This window comes from the organism of the source record quoted next, unplaced genomic scaffold, assembly GCF_019419815.1.
Source record: "Pyrus x bretschneideri cultivar Hongxiangsu unplaced genomic scaffold, Pyrus_bretschneideri_v1 Contig18, whole genome shotgun sequence".
Taxonomy (NCBI): Eukaryota; Viridiplantae; Streptophyta; class Magnoliopsida; order Rosales; family Rosaceae; genus Pyrus; species Pyrus x bretschneideri.
Genome location: NW_025999479.1, coordinates 3,311,630 through 3,330,670, shown reverse-complemented (window position 1 = coordinate 3,330,670; position 19,041 = coordinate 3,311,630). Strand labels below are relative to the sequence as shown.

At 38.5% G+C, this 19,041-nt stretch overlaps 2 protein-coding genes across 3 annotated transcripts; one reads left to right on the top strand and one right to left on the bottom strand.

The window, feature by feature from the left end:
• Positions 1–6,516: 6,516 nt before the first annotated feature.
• Positions 6,517–11,434, top strand: LOC103930476 (cyclin-dependent kinase C-1). 2 transcript variants are annotated; one of them, XM_009339821.3, is made up of 12 exons: positions 6,517–6,711; positions 7,277–7,358; positions 7,559–7,649; positions 7,734–7,793; positions 7,959–8,068; positions 8,154–8,226; positions 8,319–8,439; positions 8,543–8,660; positions 9,359–9,498; positions 9,600–9,657; positions 10,116–10,186; positions 10,591–11,434. In XM_009339821.3, the coding sequence occupies exons 1-12, from the start codon at positions 6,602–6,604 to the stop codon at positions 11,111–11,113; spliced, it is 1,557 nt and encodes a 518-aa protein (XP_009338096.2). In that variant the 5' UTR covers positions 6,517–6,601; the 3' UTR covers positions 11,114–11,434. The 2 variants fall into 2 exon arrangements, with proteins under 2 accessions (XP_009338096.2, XP_009338095.2); XM_009339820.3 differs by having other exon boundaries at positions 6,518–6,711; positions 7,734–7,823.
• Positions 11,435–12,487: 1,053 nt separating this feature from the next.
• Positions 12,488–15,404, bottom strand: LOC103932611 (probable mitochondrial adenine nucleotide transporter BTL3). The gene is made up of 4 exons (XM_009342239.3): positions 14,603–15,404; positions 13,820–14,123; positions 12,955–13,422; positions 12,488–12,833 (listed from the first exon to the last, which is right to left on the bottom strand). Exons 1-4 carry the CDS (start codon positions 15,088–15,090, stop codon positions 12,759–12,761), a joined length of 1,335 nt encoding a protein of 444 aa, XP_009340514.2. The 5' UTR covers positions 15,091–15,404; the 3' UTR covers positions 12,488–12,758.
• Positions 15,405–19,041: the final 3,637 nt, after the last annotated feature.

The window sequence follows — 19,041 nt, the reverse complement described above, 5'->3', positions numbered from 1 at the left end:
AAGCACCGAGTGAGATTGGCCAGGATGGTCGGGTTGAGATCCAAGACGTGATCGCTAGCTAAGGCTTCGACCACTGGCATATTCTCAGCCAAGCATTTGTTCGATTTGGTACAAAAGATAAACTTATTGTACCAATAGAACAAGAAGGCCTCATGTTCTCCCTTCTTGAGGCCCTCTCCTTCCGAACCAGCAAAGTGGTTGATCAAGGTGTTGTAGTTAAAGAAGTTTTGTGCAGTTTTTGCCGTCTTCTTTCGACGGCCCTTGGTTTTTCTTCATCAAGACTACCTTGATGTGGTATAAACTAACACACAAATTAAACCCTTTTTTAGATAATTGTAGTATGCATAAGTAGGGATCGTTCTAGGCTGAGAATTAGGAGGGATGCTAATCTACACTAACTTGACTCAAAAACTGAAAACTAGACTCAAATACACAAAACTAAGCTAGACTGACTCAAATAACACAAAACAAGCACTAAGGGGTGTTTTGGATGAAAATTGAAGTAAATTGACACGAAATACTAAAAAGGGGTTTGTTTGGACGAATTTTAAACTAAAACTAAGTAGGTTGCAGAAACAAAGTAATTGATACTAAATTGGGGTGAATGAAGGGGGTGAAAAGCTAGCTAGAGGGTTCTTCTCCACACATGACACATTCAACACAATCGATTTCCAGTTATTATTCCTATAAACCATGAATGACAATGCCCCAAGTTAACCGTGAACTGCACAAATTAACCATCAGATTTTCCTAAATTCATTGAATTGGACTCAGCGATGCAATCAAATTATTCTTATCAAGTTCCCTATATGAACTGCATGATAGATATACATATCACAGATCATTAAGTTCTATGAAAATTATATGCCTTGACATGGCATTTGTAACTATGAACTGCATGATACTTCTGCCAGGAATTTACTTAACACAATCATGACTAGTGATTTCCACTACTTATAAATATAAGTTTATAACTATTAGGTGAAATTTCCTTATATTTTAGCATCAAATTCATGCATGCAAACTAAGTATGCATCCTTAATCAATATACAAGAATAAGTTATCAATCAAATAGATAAGTAAATTGCATTCACGATTTATGAAACAATAACTGGATGTAATCAATTCATATCACATATATGTTCATGGCTTTGAATTCACCTCTAGCTAAAACGAAATTAGTTCCACATGTCTACAATTAAACGAAACCAATCTAATTTAAACATTGAACTAAAACTAAGGATAGAAAGAACCTAGGAACGCTCTAGCACGCCAATGGCCTTGAATAGCGAGTCACGGCTCCAAGCTCTTCTTCTCCTTCCTTCCTTGCAAAGCTGCAACACTCTTTATATTTTATCTCTGAAATTCTCTCTAAATCTCTCTCCCCCTCCTAAATTGTAGCACAATGTGTGTGTATATAGGCTAGGGTTCGGCAGAAACCAATGAGGAAAAAGATAGGGTCTTTGCATTGCTTTAGGACTCATCGAATCAGATAGGAAGGATTTAGAATAGAATAAGGACTCATTTTACAGCTAGAAATAATCTGAGATAATGTTGGATAAATTGGGATAATGTTTGGATAAGATGAGATAAGATAGGATTAGATAAGGTTAGTTTGGATAAGATTGGATAAGGTTCCTTTTTTTCAGCAGATTCCTTATTTTCAGCTGATTCCTTGTCTTCCAAGCTTCCAAATTTGATTCTCTAAATTGTAGGACATATTTAGCACATGTAAAACTCCAAAAACGTCCATCAATTATGCTCCACACGCATGCTAACCAATCCAAGCCCAAAATTGCTCCAAAATGCTCCATTTAGCCTTTTATTGTCATTTTCACCAATTAGACCTATAATAATACAAAAATAAACTAAATCACTATAATAAATAGAAACTAACTCACTAAATGCAAAGAAACAAGCTAACAAAGTTGCATAAATATGCTCTTATCATACCTTCAGGTCGAGGTTGAACTCGTATCACGAGAGAGTGGGGTCGACTGGGAGACCAAAGGGGGAGGTGCCAAGTATGGCCGTAACATCTAGCATAGTTGGGCCGATGGGGTCGAGGGGAATGACCATTGTGTTGGTGGCTAAGCACCAGAAGCTGAGGGCGGCCATCAGAAGTTCTCAATCCATGATAATTTCATGGGTCAAAAGCTTGATGGCGTTGAAAATTCCAAAGGTTTTCTATTCATCGTCGAAGTATGGCTCCGTGCGAGTGACCCAGGCTGCCCAAGCTGCGGTGGTTGATGACCAAACTCCTTGGGGTCTGGGCGACTCCCACTTTGACTAATCATACCCTTGGAAGAGGGGTTCAAGGCAATGGGGCTTTAACATGTTAGTAATTGACTCTGGGACATTATCCTTGAAAAGTAATCCCAGAGTTAGGTGGAGGGCGCTCGAATCACCCTTGGATTGAAGGGACTTGATGGCGTTTCGGTCGATAAAGTCCTTGCACTTGTTGCATTCTTCGGCAAGGTTGGTGATGAAGGTGTTGGCAGCCATTGATGAAGGTTTGAAGGTTTCTGGGTTTCGAAGTTTGGTTCCTTTTCTGGGTTAAAAGTAAATAGCAAGAGTGTTTGGAGGTTTTGAAAGCCTAAAAATCCAAATGAAAATGAGCTATGTATTTATAAGCATTTGGGAGGAAGATCAACAGTTTAGTTTTAAAAGAATAAAGGGTAAAATCGACCGAAGAGTTTTGTAATCATGATGGATATCCAAAGAATCCAGATGAAGAGACAGAAAAGCTCGCAGATTGAGGATGCATAGTTGCGTATGACGGTGAGGTTTATGGCGAAGGGACGTTTCAATGTTTGCACGCTTTGAATGTCATTATTAAAGACGGACAAGTAAGCCGAGAAACTGCCACGTGGAAAGGAATCTAACATGTTTAAGGGATCGTGCTATCGTGCTCAATAAATGCGCCTAGGTGGTTGGAGCATTCGAGGTCTTTGGGTTTATTAGGAATGTGCTAAGGAATTATTTTGCTTCTTCAAGGTTGAGGCTCGACCAGGACTTGCAGGCCGAAGACCTCAGAAGCGAGGGGCTAATGTTTGGGCCCAAAATATTATTTTGGGCCGAGCCTAGGATTATTCTCGGCCCAATGACATTTATCTAGAATTTTCTTGTGGGCCATCCAGTTAAGGCTGGCCGAATCCTATTGCGAAAGGAATTGGTTTAGATAAGAGTGAAGTAGTCAAAACCTAATGCAATAAGGAGTAAAGGAATTGGTTTAGATAAGAGTGAAGTAGTCAAAACCTAATGCAATAAGGAGTCATAAGGTTAAGGGTGTTGAGAATTATGTGATGAATCTGGTTTGTTTAAAAGCTTGGTTCAAAGTCCTATTAGAGTCAGGATTGGCCTGAGACCTAATTAGATTAGGTTGAGGAGTTCTAATCCGAATACGATTCTAGCTCAGCCATGAGGAGGTTGGCTACTATAAATAGAGAAAGGAGTGCATTATTCAAGTCTTTCCAATTCAACACACAAATTGCCATTCACAAAGCTTCTCAACAACCCTTGAGATTTTATCCTTCTCCCTATTCTTCCTCCAACACATCTTCAGTTTGGATAAACAGCATTATGAAGGCAACCGACAACATCTTCAATTTGGATAGACAGTACTGGAGCAGTAGAATTAGTCGATTGAGGAACATCTTCAGTTTGGATAGACAACATTGCTTCGAGACCGACTGGTTATTTATCCAAGTCCCAGAGTCCTTGTTGGTAGAGGCGATCTCATCAGCCTTCTCGGTGAAGTGAGGTGTTACCAGGTTACTACATTCGGCACATTGAAAGCCGAATTTGAAATTAAACTTCGCATAACTAGAAACCTTGTCTTCAGGTTCTAGAACTTGAAGGTCGAGATGTGTTCCTTCCTTGGCCGCAGTCGTAAGATCAAGAAGTCAGCAACATGCCTAACGCCACATCAACATGTTTTACACCCCGACCAAACTCGACTGACGAGTTGGCACGCCCCGCATATAATCGAATGACGTAGTTAGCTAATTAGTTACTCAGCCTATGCGCCACGTAGGCTTGGTAGTTTTTGGGATCAACAAATATAAACTAAATTTTTAAGCAATTTGTCATACCAATGTTTTGAAATCATTGATTTGTCATCTCTCCTTAACTCCGTTAAGTTTTTCATCTAAATATAAGTCATGTGCCTCACACATGACTTGTGTTTAGGGTTATTTCAGTCATTTTAATACCTTACTTCCTTTTTATTAAGTTGTATTCAACAAAAAATTGTAGGGTTCTCTCGCAATGGAACAATATTTTTGATATGATAGCAATGAAATGATCATGCAATGTACTCTCTTCTAGTTATTCCAAATACGTAATGATACACAAGTGGGTGTTTGGATTTAAGCATGTCACGAAGACATAATTACATACGAGTTCTATAAATGAGAAACAAGTTGATGCTTTGTGCTATAAATGGAGTTGTAGATGCATATGTGCCAAAGAAAAGTAAAAAATTTAAGTGTTTGTACTAAAGAAAAGTAAAAAACTTGTGAAAAGATGTCAAAATGACCTAAATAACTCTGAACACAAGCCATGTGCGAGGCACGTGACTTAAAAACTTAATGAAGTTAGAATGAGATGACAAATTAATGGTTTTGTAAAGTTAGTATGTCAAATTGCTTAAATTTTTAGTTTGTATGAAAAATTGAAAAATATGAACAAGTTTATATGACATTTCAAAAGTTTTTCCATATATATACAGGTCTTTAATGCAAAGGGATCCCCATTTTTCCAAAAAATGGAGATTAGGTGTGGGGGGTAATCCACGTCGAACTTCAACGATCTGAACCATCAATGTTGTAAGTCTCGATTCATATCATCCTTACAAAAATTCAATTCAATCCCAAACCATTTGCCTGTGTAATTATCAAGATAAAATTTCATTGTTTTTTATATAATAAAGTATTCATTAATTTCTTTAAACTCAATTACATGTCTTAAATATTTCTGATTTGGCTAATATTTCACATACATTCGTTTTTGACACACATTTTCACAAATGTTTTGTAGGACCCACTCTATAACAAAATATTTTAAGGATTACTCGTGAATCTTTTAGATTTTTCCTCAAAGATCACGTCTATAAAAATCAAAAAAATTTGAAATTATATGACCATTGAATTAATTGATAGTCTTTCTTTCTATAAAATCGTATTCGTTCATTTTTTTTTTATAAATTAATGTTTTAATAGTTTTGGATCTGTTTAGTTTTTTTTGCATAAATCATGTATTAATGATGTATTGAAAATATAAAAAAAAAATTCAAAATGAACGTTACAAAATGTGTGTCACAAAATAGGTGTCTTTTGATCCCCCTTCCGTTGAAGGATTCATCAAATAATTTTAGTTGAGTAACATCTGTGATACTCATTATGTAATTTATTTTAACAATCAAAGTCTCCTGTACTTACATCATTCATGGATAAAATTGAAAAAAAATTTAGAGTGTTTTAATGAAAACCATGTGATACTGTGTCATTTTAATAAAAAATCATATTTTTACATTAAAAAATCAAACCTGCCACTATTAACTTTACCTTGTTTTTTTGTCATTATCGTTCAAACTCAAAGTTGTCAAATTTTTTTCATTAGTTTTCCAAAAGATTGAAGGAAAACTAATGAAAATGGTTTAAAAACTTCGAGTTTTAATGATAAGGACAAAATAAAGGATAAAATGAATAGTACCATGATTGAATTTTTATTATAAAAATGTGATTTTTCGTTAAAGTAAACAGTACTGAGAGCTTTTCATTAAAATTCCCAAAAATTTAAAGTACTGAAGTGAAAAAAAAAAAAAAAAAAAAAAAACTGAATATGTTGCCTTTCTCTTTCCCCATAAACTAAAGAATAAATTGTAGAAATGATTCTTCAATTTTAATCAAATTAAAGCAATGGTTCGTCAACTAAAAATTCACAACAATTGGTCCCTCAACTCATCAAAATGTGTAGTTATGTTCATTTTTTGTCAATTTCGTCAAAATTTTGTCAAAATAAGTTATGCTGAATGACCATTGCTACAATTGGGATACATCAATTCATCAAAACGTGTAGCTATGGTCATGTTCATCAACTTCACCAGAATTTTGTCAAAATGAGATAAGTTAGATGAACCATTGTTATAATTGGGTTAAAATTAAGGAACCTTTACTCCAATTAGGTTAAAGTTGATGGACCATTTCTGTAGTTGGATTAAAGTTGAGGAACAAATGATAATGAATTTTTAGTTGAGAGACTATAGTTGCACGTTTTGATGAGTCGATAGACTAATAGTAATAGATTTTTAGTTAATAGATAATTGCTCTAATTAAGTTAAAATTAAAGCATCATTGCTATAATTTACTCTATGAGAAGTGTTATTGGCACTCCAAAAATCTTATTCTACACTTCTTATAAGTATATTTTTCTTTCCAAATATAAAAAGTTTGAAATGTAAAATAAAATTTTTGAAATGATAATAACAATTCTCTCTTTAAAAACCAAAATAATATTCTTTCCGAAGGGTCGAGAGGGAAATAGCTGTCTCTCTACCTCGACTGAAAGTTTCGGCAGCCATTGGAAACTGTGGCGAGCGATGGCTGCAGCGGCACCTGGGCAGATAAACACCGAACCGTTAACTTCGTTGGGTTCTCGAAGCGTCGACTGCTTTAAGAAACTCGAGCACATTGGCGAAGGCACTTATGGGTCTGTCTCTTTCTCTCTCTCCCGCTCTCTCTCCTCCCTTAAATTTAATCATGAACGATGATTGCCCTTGTACTAATTAGGAACTTAAGTATGTAAAGAATTCATGTTTATTTGAAAATTTATCTGTTAATGGACAAATTCGAAATATGTTGTGTAAAATTGTGAAATCATGATTGATATAATTAGGTTTTAATCTTGTGTTCTTGGTTGTGAGGATTTGGCCTCCTTGTTGTTGTCGTTAGTATTTTCTGATAATAGTTTGTATAATTATTAGCATGGGAAGAAAAACTAAAAATGTAGTTAATCTCGATCTTTAAATAATAAAATTGATTAAAAGTAGAGATTATTAGTTTCTTTAAGACAACAATGGTGATGTAAACAGAAGTCCAACAGTGTGGAAATTATGTCTAATGTTTTATTTATTTTTTTTCAAACAAATATGTCTAATCTGAAGCAAAAGTAAATAAGCTTTTACATAATGAAGTGCAAATACTTGTGTGGATTTTTCTTAATTATGAATTAATCAAGCTACATTTTCATCTCCTGCATGATTGTTCTTTTGCAGTCAAGTGTTCACGGCCAGAGAAACCAGAACTGGGGAAATTGTTGCGTTGAAAAAAATACGCATGGATAATGAAAAAGAAGGGGTATTTTTCTTTCCATTTACCATGTTAATAAGTCAGAAATTGGTTTGGATTATGTGAAACTACGGGTATTTAAGTACACCCACTTGCACAGTGCGCACACACACCCAAGGTTACTCCGTTACGTAAATACACACACATTGTGGAACGCACTTATTTCACATCTTATAATAAGTTGCGGAACTTTTGCTTTGTTTATCTAGTTCCCTATTACTGCAATCCGGGAAATTAAAATTCTGAAGAAGCTTCATCATGAAAATGTTGTTAAGCTGAAAGAGATTGTAACTTCTGCAGGTACTTTTGTTTTTATCGTTCATGTTTTGTCTCACATCACCATTTTATGCATTAACGTTTATATTGGTTATGTTTTGCTCATAGGTCCCGAAAGGGATGAGCTAAGGAATCTGGGTCGTGAAAGGGATGAGCAAGAGAATCAAGGTCCTGAAAGGGATAAGCAAGAGAATCAAGGTACACAAATCTGTTGCATGAAATCCTAGTCAGTTGTGCGTGTTAAATCACTGTGTATGTGATTTCAGAGAGTGTCAATTTGTATCAATTTTTTGTCTAAGGGCGTTATTCTAACATTTGTTTTTTCGATTACAGATAGTAGTAAGTCCAAGGGTGGCATCTATATGGTTTTTGAGTACATGGATCATGATCTGACAGGCCTTACTGTTCGTTCTGGACAGACATTTACTGTTCCCCAAATAAAGGTATTAGATATTTTTTAGAATATTGGATGAGAGAAGATTCTGTAGCATCAAGTTACTAACAGTTCTCTCACCTTGTATTCTTCAGTGTTATATGAAGCAGTTATTGACTGGGCTCCATTACTGTCATGTTAATAAAGTACTTCACCGTGACATCAAAGGTTAATTAACAAGTTATATCATCTCCTTTGTCGGAGAGAATTGTTAATATGTTGCACCAGGAGCTATATCAGAATAATGCCTATTCTTGCAGGTTCTAATCTTTTGATAGATAATGAGGGGAAGTTGAAGCTAGCAGACTTTGGGCTTGCAAAGTATTATTGTAGTAACCACGAGGGAAATCTTACAAATCGTGTCATTACTTTGTGGTATAGGTAAACATTTCCTTCATAATTACCATTGGAAATTTGTGTTGCTAAAGCATTGATTCATTTAAGGAGTATGCCTGATGTTTGGTCAGTGATATGATTGGAGCAGGCCCCCGGAGTTGCTGCTTGGAGCCACAAAGTATGGTCCAGCTGTTGATATGTGGTCTGTTGGTTGCATCTTTGCTGAACTCCTGCATGGAAAGCCAATTTTACAAGGAAGAAATGAAGTTAGTTAGCCAGTCATTCTTCTCTACCCTGATAATTGGTTTTAGAATTGATGATTTACCACATTTTGCATTACATTTTGGCTAATATTGAGAAACTGCGAGGTCTTAATTCAATTAGCTATAGATTGCTTCAGATTTAGTTACACTATATGTTATTGAAAGATATGCACTGTTTTTCCGCAATCTAAGATTAAGATCTCAATGCCTTTTTGGAAATATGCACAGTAAAATCAAATATCTGTTGAGGAGCATGTGTTTGAAGGAAGTGTTCGGTGGAGTTTTCTTCCAACTTGTTTCATTCTAAGGTGTAAAAGTTCTTGCTGTGCCCTATTAGAGGCTGTACCAGGACTTTTGTTTTTTTATTTTTTATGTTTAATTGTTTTGAGGTGTCTAACTATGATGCGGTTGGTTCAAGAATCAAGATAATTTGTTTTTTATTTTTATTTTTATTTTTTCTCAATTTGGGGGTTTTATAAAGTATAAAAGACATACATGACTAGGGAATGGAAACATTTGTGTGCCTTGGTGTGACGACCTTGTGTTCATAGTAAAGCATGTTTTTTTGGCTCATCATTTTGAAGTTATGATTCTGTACACTGGTATGTATAAATGTGTGAGTCGCATAGATCTGGGGACATGGACAAACAATTTCACAAGGCTAAGTTTTGTGATATATGTTTTATTCATATTTATTGTAGCCTGACCAACTGAACAAGATATTCGAGCTTTGTGGATCACCTGATGATATCAACTGGCCAGATGTTTCAAAACTTCCTTGGTATAATAATCTCAAGCCAACAAAAACCATGAAACGATGTGTTGGGGAAATTTTTGGACAGTAAGTAAACAATTGATGAGTTTTGTAAGTACTATGATTGAATATTAATGTCATAAGCTATTTGAATCTGTTTGCTCATTAGTTTTCTATGTCCATTTCAGTTTTGACTTTCATGCTTTGGATTTACTGGAGCACTTATTAACTCTTGATCCAAATCAGGTACCGCTTAAATTGGACATGCTTGTCATAATTATTTTTCTAGTATCCCTGAGTCTAAATTTGTTCTAGAATCGGAGGAGTTTCTGTTTTGCTATGTTTTTTTTAGTAGATCAGCCATACTAGCATGATTCATTTGCTACCATTTTTTGGTATGGAAACCTGAATTCAAATATATACTGGCTCAAACAAATAGTTGAGCTGAATATTTGTTTGAAGATTATGATTAATCATATAATGCACATTATCAGGAGGCTTCAAGGAAAGTAATATAATTGTATACTGACCAACGTTATGGATCATCACTAACTGAAAATCAAGCATTTTGGCCACATTTGCTGCTACTGTGGAGGAATGAATTTGATAATGTAGATTGAGAAATTTTCCACACTTCTGTAATATAGGGTTTAAATTTTGGGTGCTTCAATAATTTTTCTTCTTATCTATTGTCTCCTATGTAGAGATGGACTGCGAAGCAAGCACTGAATGCTGATTATTTCTGGGCTGACCCTTTACCCTGTGATCCAAAGAGGTGTTTTGCTATTTTAAATTGTCTGTACTCCGTTTGAGTTTATTGAATCACTTGGCACATTCAATAGTTGTCCGTCCCACAAACAGTTCCCCACTGATGGTGATAAAAACCCAGTTGTGTTGTGCCTACCCAGGATGACAATTTGTATTTTGCTCCTCTTTTCGTTGACTTACAAAACTGACCCCATTTAGCGATTCTTGCTCATCACATGTGCATCGCTAACCAGGTTTAGTCACCTACTAGTCTAATACGTGTCCCTTTATCTGAAAGTGGCGGCATAGCGTTGGACCCATCATTGTGGGAATTTGAGTTGTCGTCGTTTAGGTCTTTTGGAATGCCTATGATTCCAGGTTTCTCTTCGTATTTATATATTTGTTAACCTGTACTGTCTTTTCATTGTACAGCCTGCCTAAGTATGAATCATCACATGAATTCCAAACAAAGAAAAGGAAGCAGCAGCAGCAGCAAACTGAAGACGTATCAAAGAGATCAAAGTCACAGCATTCTCATAAGAATGATTGCCTGCCTCCCATTCAACATACCGCGCAAGCTCCTCCACAACGGCAGGGGTCCCATCATCCGATGACTGATACCCAGCCCTCATTATCTGCTGGACCTAGCCACCACCACTATGGAAAGCCGCACGGTCCTCCTGGAGGCCCAAGCAGGTATCCTCCCAGTGGAAACCAGAGTGGGCCTTACCATATGAATCGTGGAGATCAAGCTGGAGGTTACAGTGGCAGACCATATCCAACGCAAGGACATGCTCCACCATATGCTGGGAGTGGAACTAGTTGTCCTAGCACAAGAGGAGCCGCCGCTGGTTATGGAATTGGCCCTCCAAACCATTCCCAAAACAGTCAATATGGAGTTCCTGCTGCTGATAGAGGTGTGAGTACACGAAATCAACAGTACGGTCGGAAGTAGTGACAGTTGGAACTAATGCATGGAATTAGGAGGTTATACCAATGCAACAAAGATAGTTATGGAATCGCGGTCGTGTTAGGAAAATCAGTAGGGTTGAAAGTCGCAGAAACAAAATCTGGCTGTACATTCTTTTGGGAGTCGTTTTTGTTCCTGCACATGGTCCTAACGTTTTTCATGAAACGTTAAACAGAACTGTAGACCCTAACCCTGCCGACATGTTTGCCGTTATAGGACCCAACCTGATGGTTCAAACTAGTTTGTGCATGCATTGCTTTTGTATAAGTTCCCCAAGTAATAAGATGCTCGATTTCCTTTGTTTTCTTTCTGGTTACGTTTCTTTCATTGTTATGACAATCTAGTTTTGCACTCTTGTAACTTGGATCAGCTTTTGGAGGAATTTTTCTGAGTCCCTGGTATCTAAGCGGTCATTCCTTGCGTCATAATACAAGTTGGGGGACACGAAAAAGTTCATCATTTTCTCTATTTGTATTATGACATGTGAAGTGCCGCTTCAATTCCTGACACTACGAATAGTCTCTCCAAGTTTTGATGTATAGCATAAAGAATGTTAGAAGAGTGACATTGTCCAATGAGCGGCCACTCGATCGGAGGTGAAAAATTCTTGGGCTTTTGGTTAAAATGATCTAAAATCAAATCGCAATTGTTGAAATGATAGAATCAAGTATCCTATTTATCATATATAGACTATGCATTGATGAGATATCATGGTATACTAAAAACTAATCATTTTAGCAATAACGGGTAGAAATTAGATCATTTCATTTAAAAGCTCGAAACTATTATATAGAAGAGTGATACTTTATACACCCAAGTTTCGTCTCTTGACACATTTGTTTCTCTAGACGTCCAATTTACTCACATTTCTTCAGACACCCAAAAAATTTGCCACACTTCCAAGAATACCCTTCTTTTACTTTTTATTAATTTATTTTTCTCTGGACACAGAGTTTTGATATTTTTTTTTTTTGCACCCATTCTGCCTTCCCTATCAGATCGCGAATATCTCAAATCAACACCAGAGCTAGATCCAAATTAAGTCGCGGTTACATCGTGGTTTGTTTCCAAACCTTATAGGTGTCCAAAGGAAATAATTGTTTTCCTTAAAAGTTCACTAAACCCTTTATGGTAATTTTATATATGGATATAAAAGTCTTTTTCTTTAAATAAGTAATGGGTGTCCGGAGGTAAAACCCGAATGTACAAAAAATCACTATTTAAAAATTATAATCTCTAATTTGATACGATCTTTAATTACTTGAAAAAACCTGCTCAGATACGTTTCTCTTGACAATTATTTCCCACAATATATGCTCATTTATTCATGATTTTAATGATTAATTAGATAAAAACAAATTCTAAGCATCTGTAACTTTGCTCATTTATCTCAAAGTACTAGTCAAATACAAGACAATCAAAATCTCAAAATAATAATACACCCGGGTCAAGCACACGCAGCTTGCCCTTAATTCTTCTTTGACTATATGAGTTGACTGTTGCTTTCCTCTTGTAAGTTGTAACTACTCAAATGACGATGGAAAATCAAGAAAAATTACAAGCAAACTAATCATTCTCGACTAGTCATCCTCGACAAGAACCTTCGGATCTTTATATGGATTCAAAACTATTATGTAGACTCGACTTTGAGAAAAATCTTCATGAACTCGTATACAAGATAACTTATGGCAGCAGATGGTAAAACCTGAAGAGTAAGGACATAACAAAAACGTTAAGGAACTTCACCGTAAACCTGATGAAATGAGAAAGAGCTCGACAAAAGATCGAAAATCATTCTCATCTAAAGAATTGTAAGGGCTCCGTACCTGCAATAGGCTTGGTGTTAATCCTGCATAAAGAGCAGGCACACCTCCTTGCTCGACAATTTTAATACAAGTTGCAAGCGCGCTTAACTTAGTTGCTCGAACTTGCATTTGAAGGTGTCTCCTCACAACTTCAAATGGATATGTAGCAGCTTCAGAACAGGCACCAGCGATTGCCCCATATAGTAATGTTCTAACGGGACCCAACTCCAGTTGTTCCAAAGCATTCAGTTTATCACCTTCTTGTTTCATATGTTGGATCCTTTTCCTGCCTTCAGGTGAATGAAGATAAGCTGATTTCAGTATATCATAAACACCGTAGAAAACTGCACCCGAAGGTGCCATGCTCACAATCGAGGGTAGTAAACCCTTGTAAAGAGAAAAGAACCCTTCAGTTTGGATCATGTGGCGGAAAGCACCGATTACACCACCCAAGGCCTCTCCACCAGGTGCTACCATCTTTGTCCTGATCTGAAAGAATCCACATTTTAGAATGTGACTTGCGAAAATTCTTAATCTATAAGCACAAAGCCAGGAGTTGGGCAAATTCCAATATCAACATATTTGAGGCACAAACCAAGGTTCCAAGCAATGGCCAAAAAACACGAAACATTACTTCATCCAACGTAGGAAGCCGAAAACAGCTTCACCCGGAAGAAAACTTCTTCTCAGATGCCTTGTAAAAGACGAAGGAATGATTTACTCCCATTATTTATTTCTTCTTTTTTTTTCTCTCCCATTCGACTCACTTTCAACGAAGAAATTAATTTGAACACAAATTAAGAAAAGAGACGCCAGGAAAAAAATGTGCTTATGAGATGAAATCAGTTGAACCAATAAGTAATAACAGTAGAAAGTTGCGACATACAGTGTCCATAGGTAAGCAGAGCAAGGTAGCTGTAATTCCAGCCGCAGCACCAGCAAGAAACCTCTCGTAATTTGTGGACTCCTCACTCCGAGACAGTTTCCTCAGATGATTTCTGTAAGTATCATAAGCACAGAAATTGATAGCCTTAAAGGGTGCCGTGCGAAGAATATTGACAAAATTTCCTTTCCAAAATCCCTTCAGCCCTTGAGAAGCTGCAATCGTCCTGATGAGTTCAATAAGGTTCTTCTTTTCGCCACGAACTACATATTCCAGCTTTAGCCTCTCAAGAGGAGCAACGAACGTCCTAAGAAAACACCAAGACTCTAGAATGGTAAGGCATGAGCCCTTACTCAACTAAAAAAACAATCCAACAGCCAAAATAGTAATATTCATTAATCCAAAACTCTATATATACCAATCCAAATTATTACTCAAATATCCACAGAAAATAAAAAACACATCACAAAAATTTATTTTATCGGAATTTGAGCTTTTTTACGTCAAAATGTTGATAAGAATGTTTATTGCGTCCATCTGTATTGATGAATAGTGGAAAATAATTATCCCCATGCATAGGCTCACATGCATGATACATCTATTTGGATCAGTTTAAAAAATAAAAATCACGATTTAACGGCTAAAACACTTGGATAGGAGCACTATAATATAATTCTCTTGTCAATCCAAAAGAGTCCGGAAATTCACAAACAAAGACAAATAATTATTCACAAAATCATAAGTAAATAAAGGTGGAACTGGGTTTAGGGTTTGGAGTAACCGAACCTTGAAACCATAGCGGCAACAGCTCCAGACCAAAGATGCTTGGTGGTATTCATAGCACCCGATCCCTTCCGTGCAGTCTCAGCCTCATCCTTCTCGAACACCGCCACGACGGCGGTCTCCTCCGATGAAAAGCTTTTATCCCCATTTTGCCCCAGGACTTGTCCCGATTCCGGAACATACTCTTCCTCATTTCCCTTTATCGACAAACTCACAGACAAAAACAACGGCGTGCCACCACCGCCGCTGCTTCCCTTCAAACCTTCAAAACGCAGCGTCCTGCGGCCGCGGCGCCTTAAACAACAACCCGAACCGGAACGCAAACGGACATGGGGTGAAATCAAGGAAAGGAAGGAAGGAGGGACGGTGTTACTCGGGTGCAGGAACAGGCCTCCGAGGAAGATGGGATCAGAATCGGGACCGCGATCGGACGGGTGGATATTGACGAAATGGGTGAGGAGGTTGAAGCTGGAGTGGTCGGGTGGGAGCATTTCCGGGGACGTGCAAATGGCGTCGTAGAAGGGTGGAGGAGCGTGGGAAATAAGGACATTTAGAGAGAACGTTTATAAGAGAGTGGGGAATTAAGTGGAGAGGAGGAAGAAGGAAGCTTGAAGAGGACGAGAGAGAGAGAGAGAGAGAGAGAGAGAGAGAGAATGGAATAATTTGAGGGAGAATGTATTCTCTGTGGAATTATTATTGTGCGACGAGCAGGAGATGAAAGTGGCAAAAGGACAAAAGGTGGGAATTTTGAATTGGTGATGGTGGATTTGGTGCTTGGTTTCCATCGCCTTCATTTCGGTATCTCTTGTTTGGACGATTGCTTGATTGAACCCTCTCTTATCTGTTCGATCTTTCTCTCTCCCCTCCTCCATGAGCTAAAATAATTGCACTAATCTCTAAGTTGTTATGGCCACCAAAAGCATAAGTCACAGAATCCTTTCGGTACTTTATGTTGCATAATGAAAGAGACTGTCTTTGCCTTTAGATGTTGCTGATATTTAGTCATGTCATTATTGTGTAAATAGAAAAATAATTTTATTTTTTTCTCTACTAAATAATATCATGAATTCTATGTAAAGGTTGGCTTAATTGTATCAATCTATGTTATTTTACACACCTGGATTGTCTTTTTTTCTTGGATACAGTTGGGAGGGAGTGTTGAAAATGAAAATCGGTATTGTTTATGCTTACGTTTCATCTACAATTGGGGTGTTCAAAATGATACTTTAATATTACCAAGGTTGACAAACTTATCAATAGTAAAAGCCATCAAAATATTTTTTTTTTTCATGTAAAAAATATTTAATGTTCTGGACCAAGTCTAATTACACGTAATAAAAATTTGTATATATCGTTTACATTATGCCAAATGACGTATGTGGTCTTTAGATCTACAAAAGATCTTAGGTAGTAGATAACACGTGTGACCAAAAGCTAAAAGGGCTACCAAATGACCTATGTGGTTTTGTTTGGGTCCAAAATATTACTGCTGGGCCGAGTAGCAGGATGTGCTCGGCCCAAGGTGATAACAAATACTATGGGCTGAATAATAAATCTCGGGCCAGTTGGCTGGGTCGACCAAATCCTATCCTAAGTAGTCCGGATAAATGGAAAAGGGCAAGGAAGTCCTGGTGCGACTAGGATTCTCAACCGGCAAGGAATAAAGCCTCAAAAGAAAGGAAAATTCAGAATCCCAGTAGGAGTAGGTTTGTTCGAGTTAGAGGTGAAATGGGACAAGGACTTCCAATCCGAATCATAATGCGAATTGGTCTCAAGGAATGGGGTGCTATAAATACAAGAAATCACGCAATAGAAAAGCCCTTCAAAATCAGCATACAATTGCCCTGCGCAAAACCTCTCAAATACCTTGAGATTTTTCCTTTTCTTTCCCTGCCGACACACCTTCAGTTTGGATAAACAGCACTGTGGAAGCACCCGGCGAGCACCTTCAGTTTGGATAAACAGCACTGCTGCCGCAGAATCAGCCGACCGAGAAGCACCTTCAGTTTGGATAAACAGCACTGCGTCGAGATCGACCGATTATCTATCTAAGTCTCGGCCGAGAAGGGTTTTCGAACCCTTGTTGGTAGAGATCATCTTACTAGCCTTTCCGGCATAGTTGGGTGTTACGAATTGCATTGCTCGGCGCATTGGACGTCGAGTGATTTTATAATTGGATACTCGCAAGTAAGTTTCAGGGTTCGGCATTCCGACGGCCGAACTACGTTTACCATCAAGACATATATCACATTTGAGTACCTGTGCCTATATAGTTTGGTCTCGATTCGGCGTGCTTATACTCTTACGAATATAATCACAGTGACCGAATCAGGCTCCGACGATTTGTGAACTCCGTAGAATTAGTAGCCTTGTCTTCAGGCTATAAAACCCAGAGACCGAGAGCGTTCCTTCCTCGGTCGCAATCGCAAGATACAGAAGTCAACAGCGCGCTCAATGCGACATCATCAAATTTTACTCCTCGGCCAAGCTCGGCCAGCGAGTTGGCACGCCCCGCATTCAACCGAAGGACGTAGTTAGCTTATTAGTTACTCGACCTGTGCGCCACGTAGGTTTTGTAATTTTTAGAGTCAACATTTTGGCACGCCCGGTGGGACCTTTGTGCTAAACTTTCAGAGTTCATGACCGTTGAGACACAGTCTACAAAGAAGAAAACAACCATGGGAAAGTCAACAGCTGACTTACCAGTGCAAGGCCTTGGGCAGGATTTGCACCCTGCAAAAAATCCGATCATTGCTGCGCCGCCCGAGGCCACAAGTGTGACACGCCGAGAAAATGAAATCTGTCTCGGCGGGCAATCTCATAACCCAGCGGTCCCGAATCATACGACGGGCATGTTTGTGGAGGGGATAGTGGAAGATTGCGACGAGGATGGTGGGGAAGGCTCTGATCCACCAACCAAGTCGTTTCTTCGAAGACGACTTGATGAACAGTATCGTCAGGTCGAGCAGTCAATTGGTCAAAAGATGAATGATTTACTGGAAGCAATACGAAGTAACAACGATACATAGACCAGAATGCTTGAAATATTGATTAGTAAAGCCTTCGAAGATGGCCAGGTCGGCCAACCTCGGCAGCTTTCTACGAATGTGCCAGTACCAGCCGAGAGAGGGCCCGCCCGGCCGCAGCCAATCACCTTAGAACAAAGAGGTGGACCGAGAAGTAAATCCGAGGGTCCAAGCCAGGGAGAAGAAGCCGCTTCCGTAAACATGACCGAGGTCCAGAGAATGATTGACTCGGCCCTAAAGAAGGGGGCCGAAGTTTCCAAAGTTCATCCATCCATACCCGACTTATGTAGAAAGGTTTGAATACCCACGAGGTTTTAAAATCCCTGATTTCAGCCTTTTCGCCTGGGAATCGTCTTTATCCTCATTAGAACCTGTGGCTCGGTTCACAGCACAGTGTGGGGACGTTAATAGCGACTTCTATAAATTACGGTTGTTTAACTTCTCACTGACAGGCTCAACTTTCGCCTGGTACATTAATCTTCCGCCCAACTCCGTGCAGAGTTGGGAAGAGTTGGTCGAAAAGTTCCATGAACAATTCTATCGGCCAGGGATGGAGATGTCCGTATCATCGTTGGCCAGGATGGCTCAGGCATCCGACGAATCTCCAATGGAATACCTAACAAGGTTTAAGTCGGCCAGGAATTGGTGCCGAGTACCACTCCCCGAAGTGGAATTCGTCAGGATCGCTCTCAACGGATTAGACGTGGAGTACAAAAAGAAGTTCCTGGGGGCAAACATTCGAGATATGTACGAACTTGCTCAACACGTCGAACAGTATGATTATCTGCTCCGAGAGGAAAAGATATCGAAGTCACCATCCCGGGGAACGTTGTATAAGAACCCCCACGGTTAGCTATGCATCGGCCGAAAGCGAGGACCCTCAGTATGTCAGTGTGGATGCGGCCAAGATAGTAATAGACAAACCCTACGTCTGCAAGGCTTTGGCTCAAGTGAATGGCAAAGACACCAAAGCCCGTTCGGCCGCCGAGGAAATGAGTAAGTCATCGAAAGTATACACTTTCGACATCACCAAGGCCGATGCAATTTTCGATCAATTATTGGCAGCAAAGATCATCAAGCTTCGGCCGGGACATATTATCCCTAAGGCCGATGAATTGAAGGAAAGGTATACTGCAAGTATCATAATTCTAATAAGCATGCAACCAATAATTGTGTTGTATTCCGGGATACAATCCAAAGTTGGATCGAGAAAGGAAAGTTGAAATTTCCGGAAAAGCAGATGGCGGTCGACGTCAATCCTTCCCTTCAACAACAATTGGTATGGTCGATGCTCATCTTCCTAAAAACAAAGGGAAGGCCGAATACGTCCCGGTGCAGCATATCCGTCAACGGAATGGTCGAAAAAGAATCAAGCTTGATTTATTTTCAAATGCATCACCCACGGAACAATCAGGG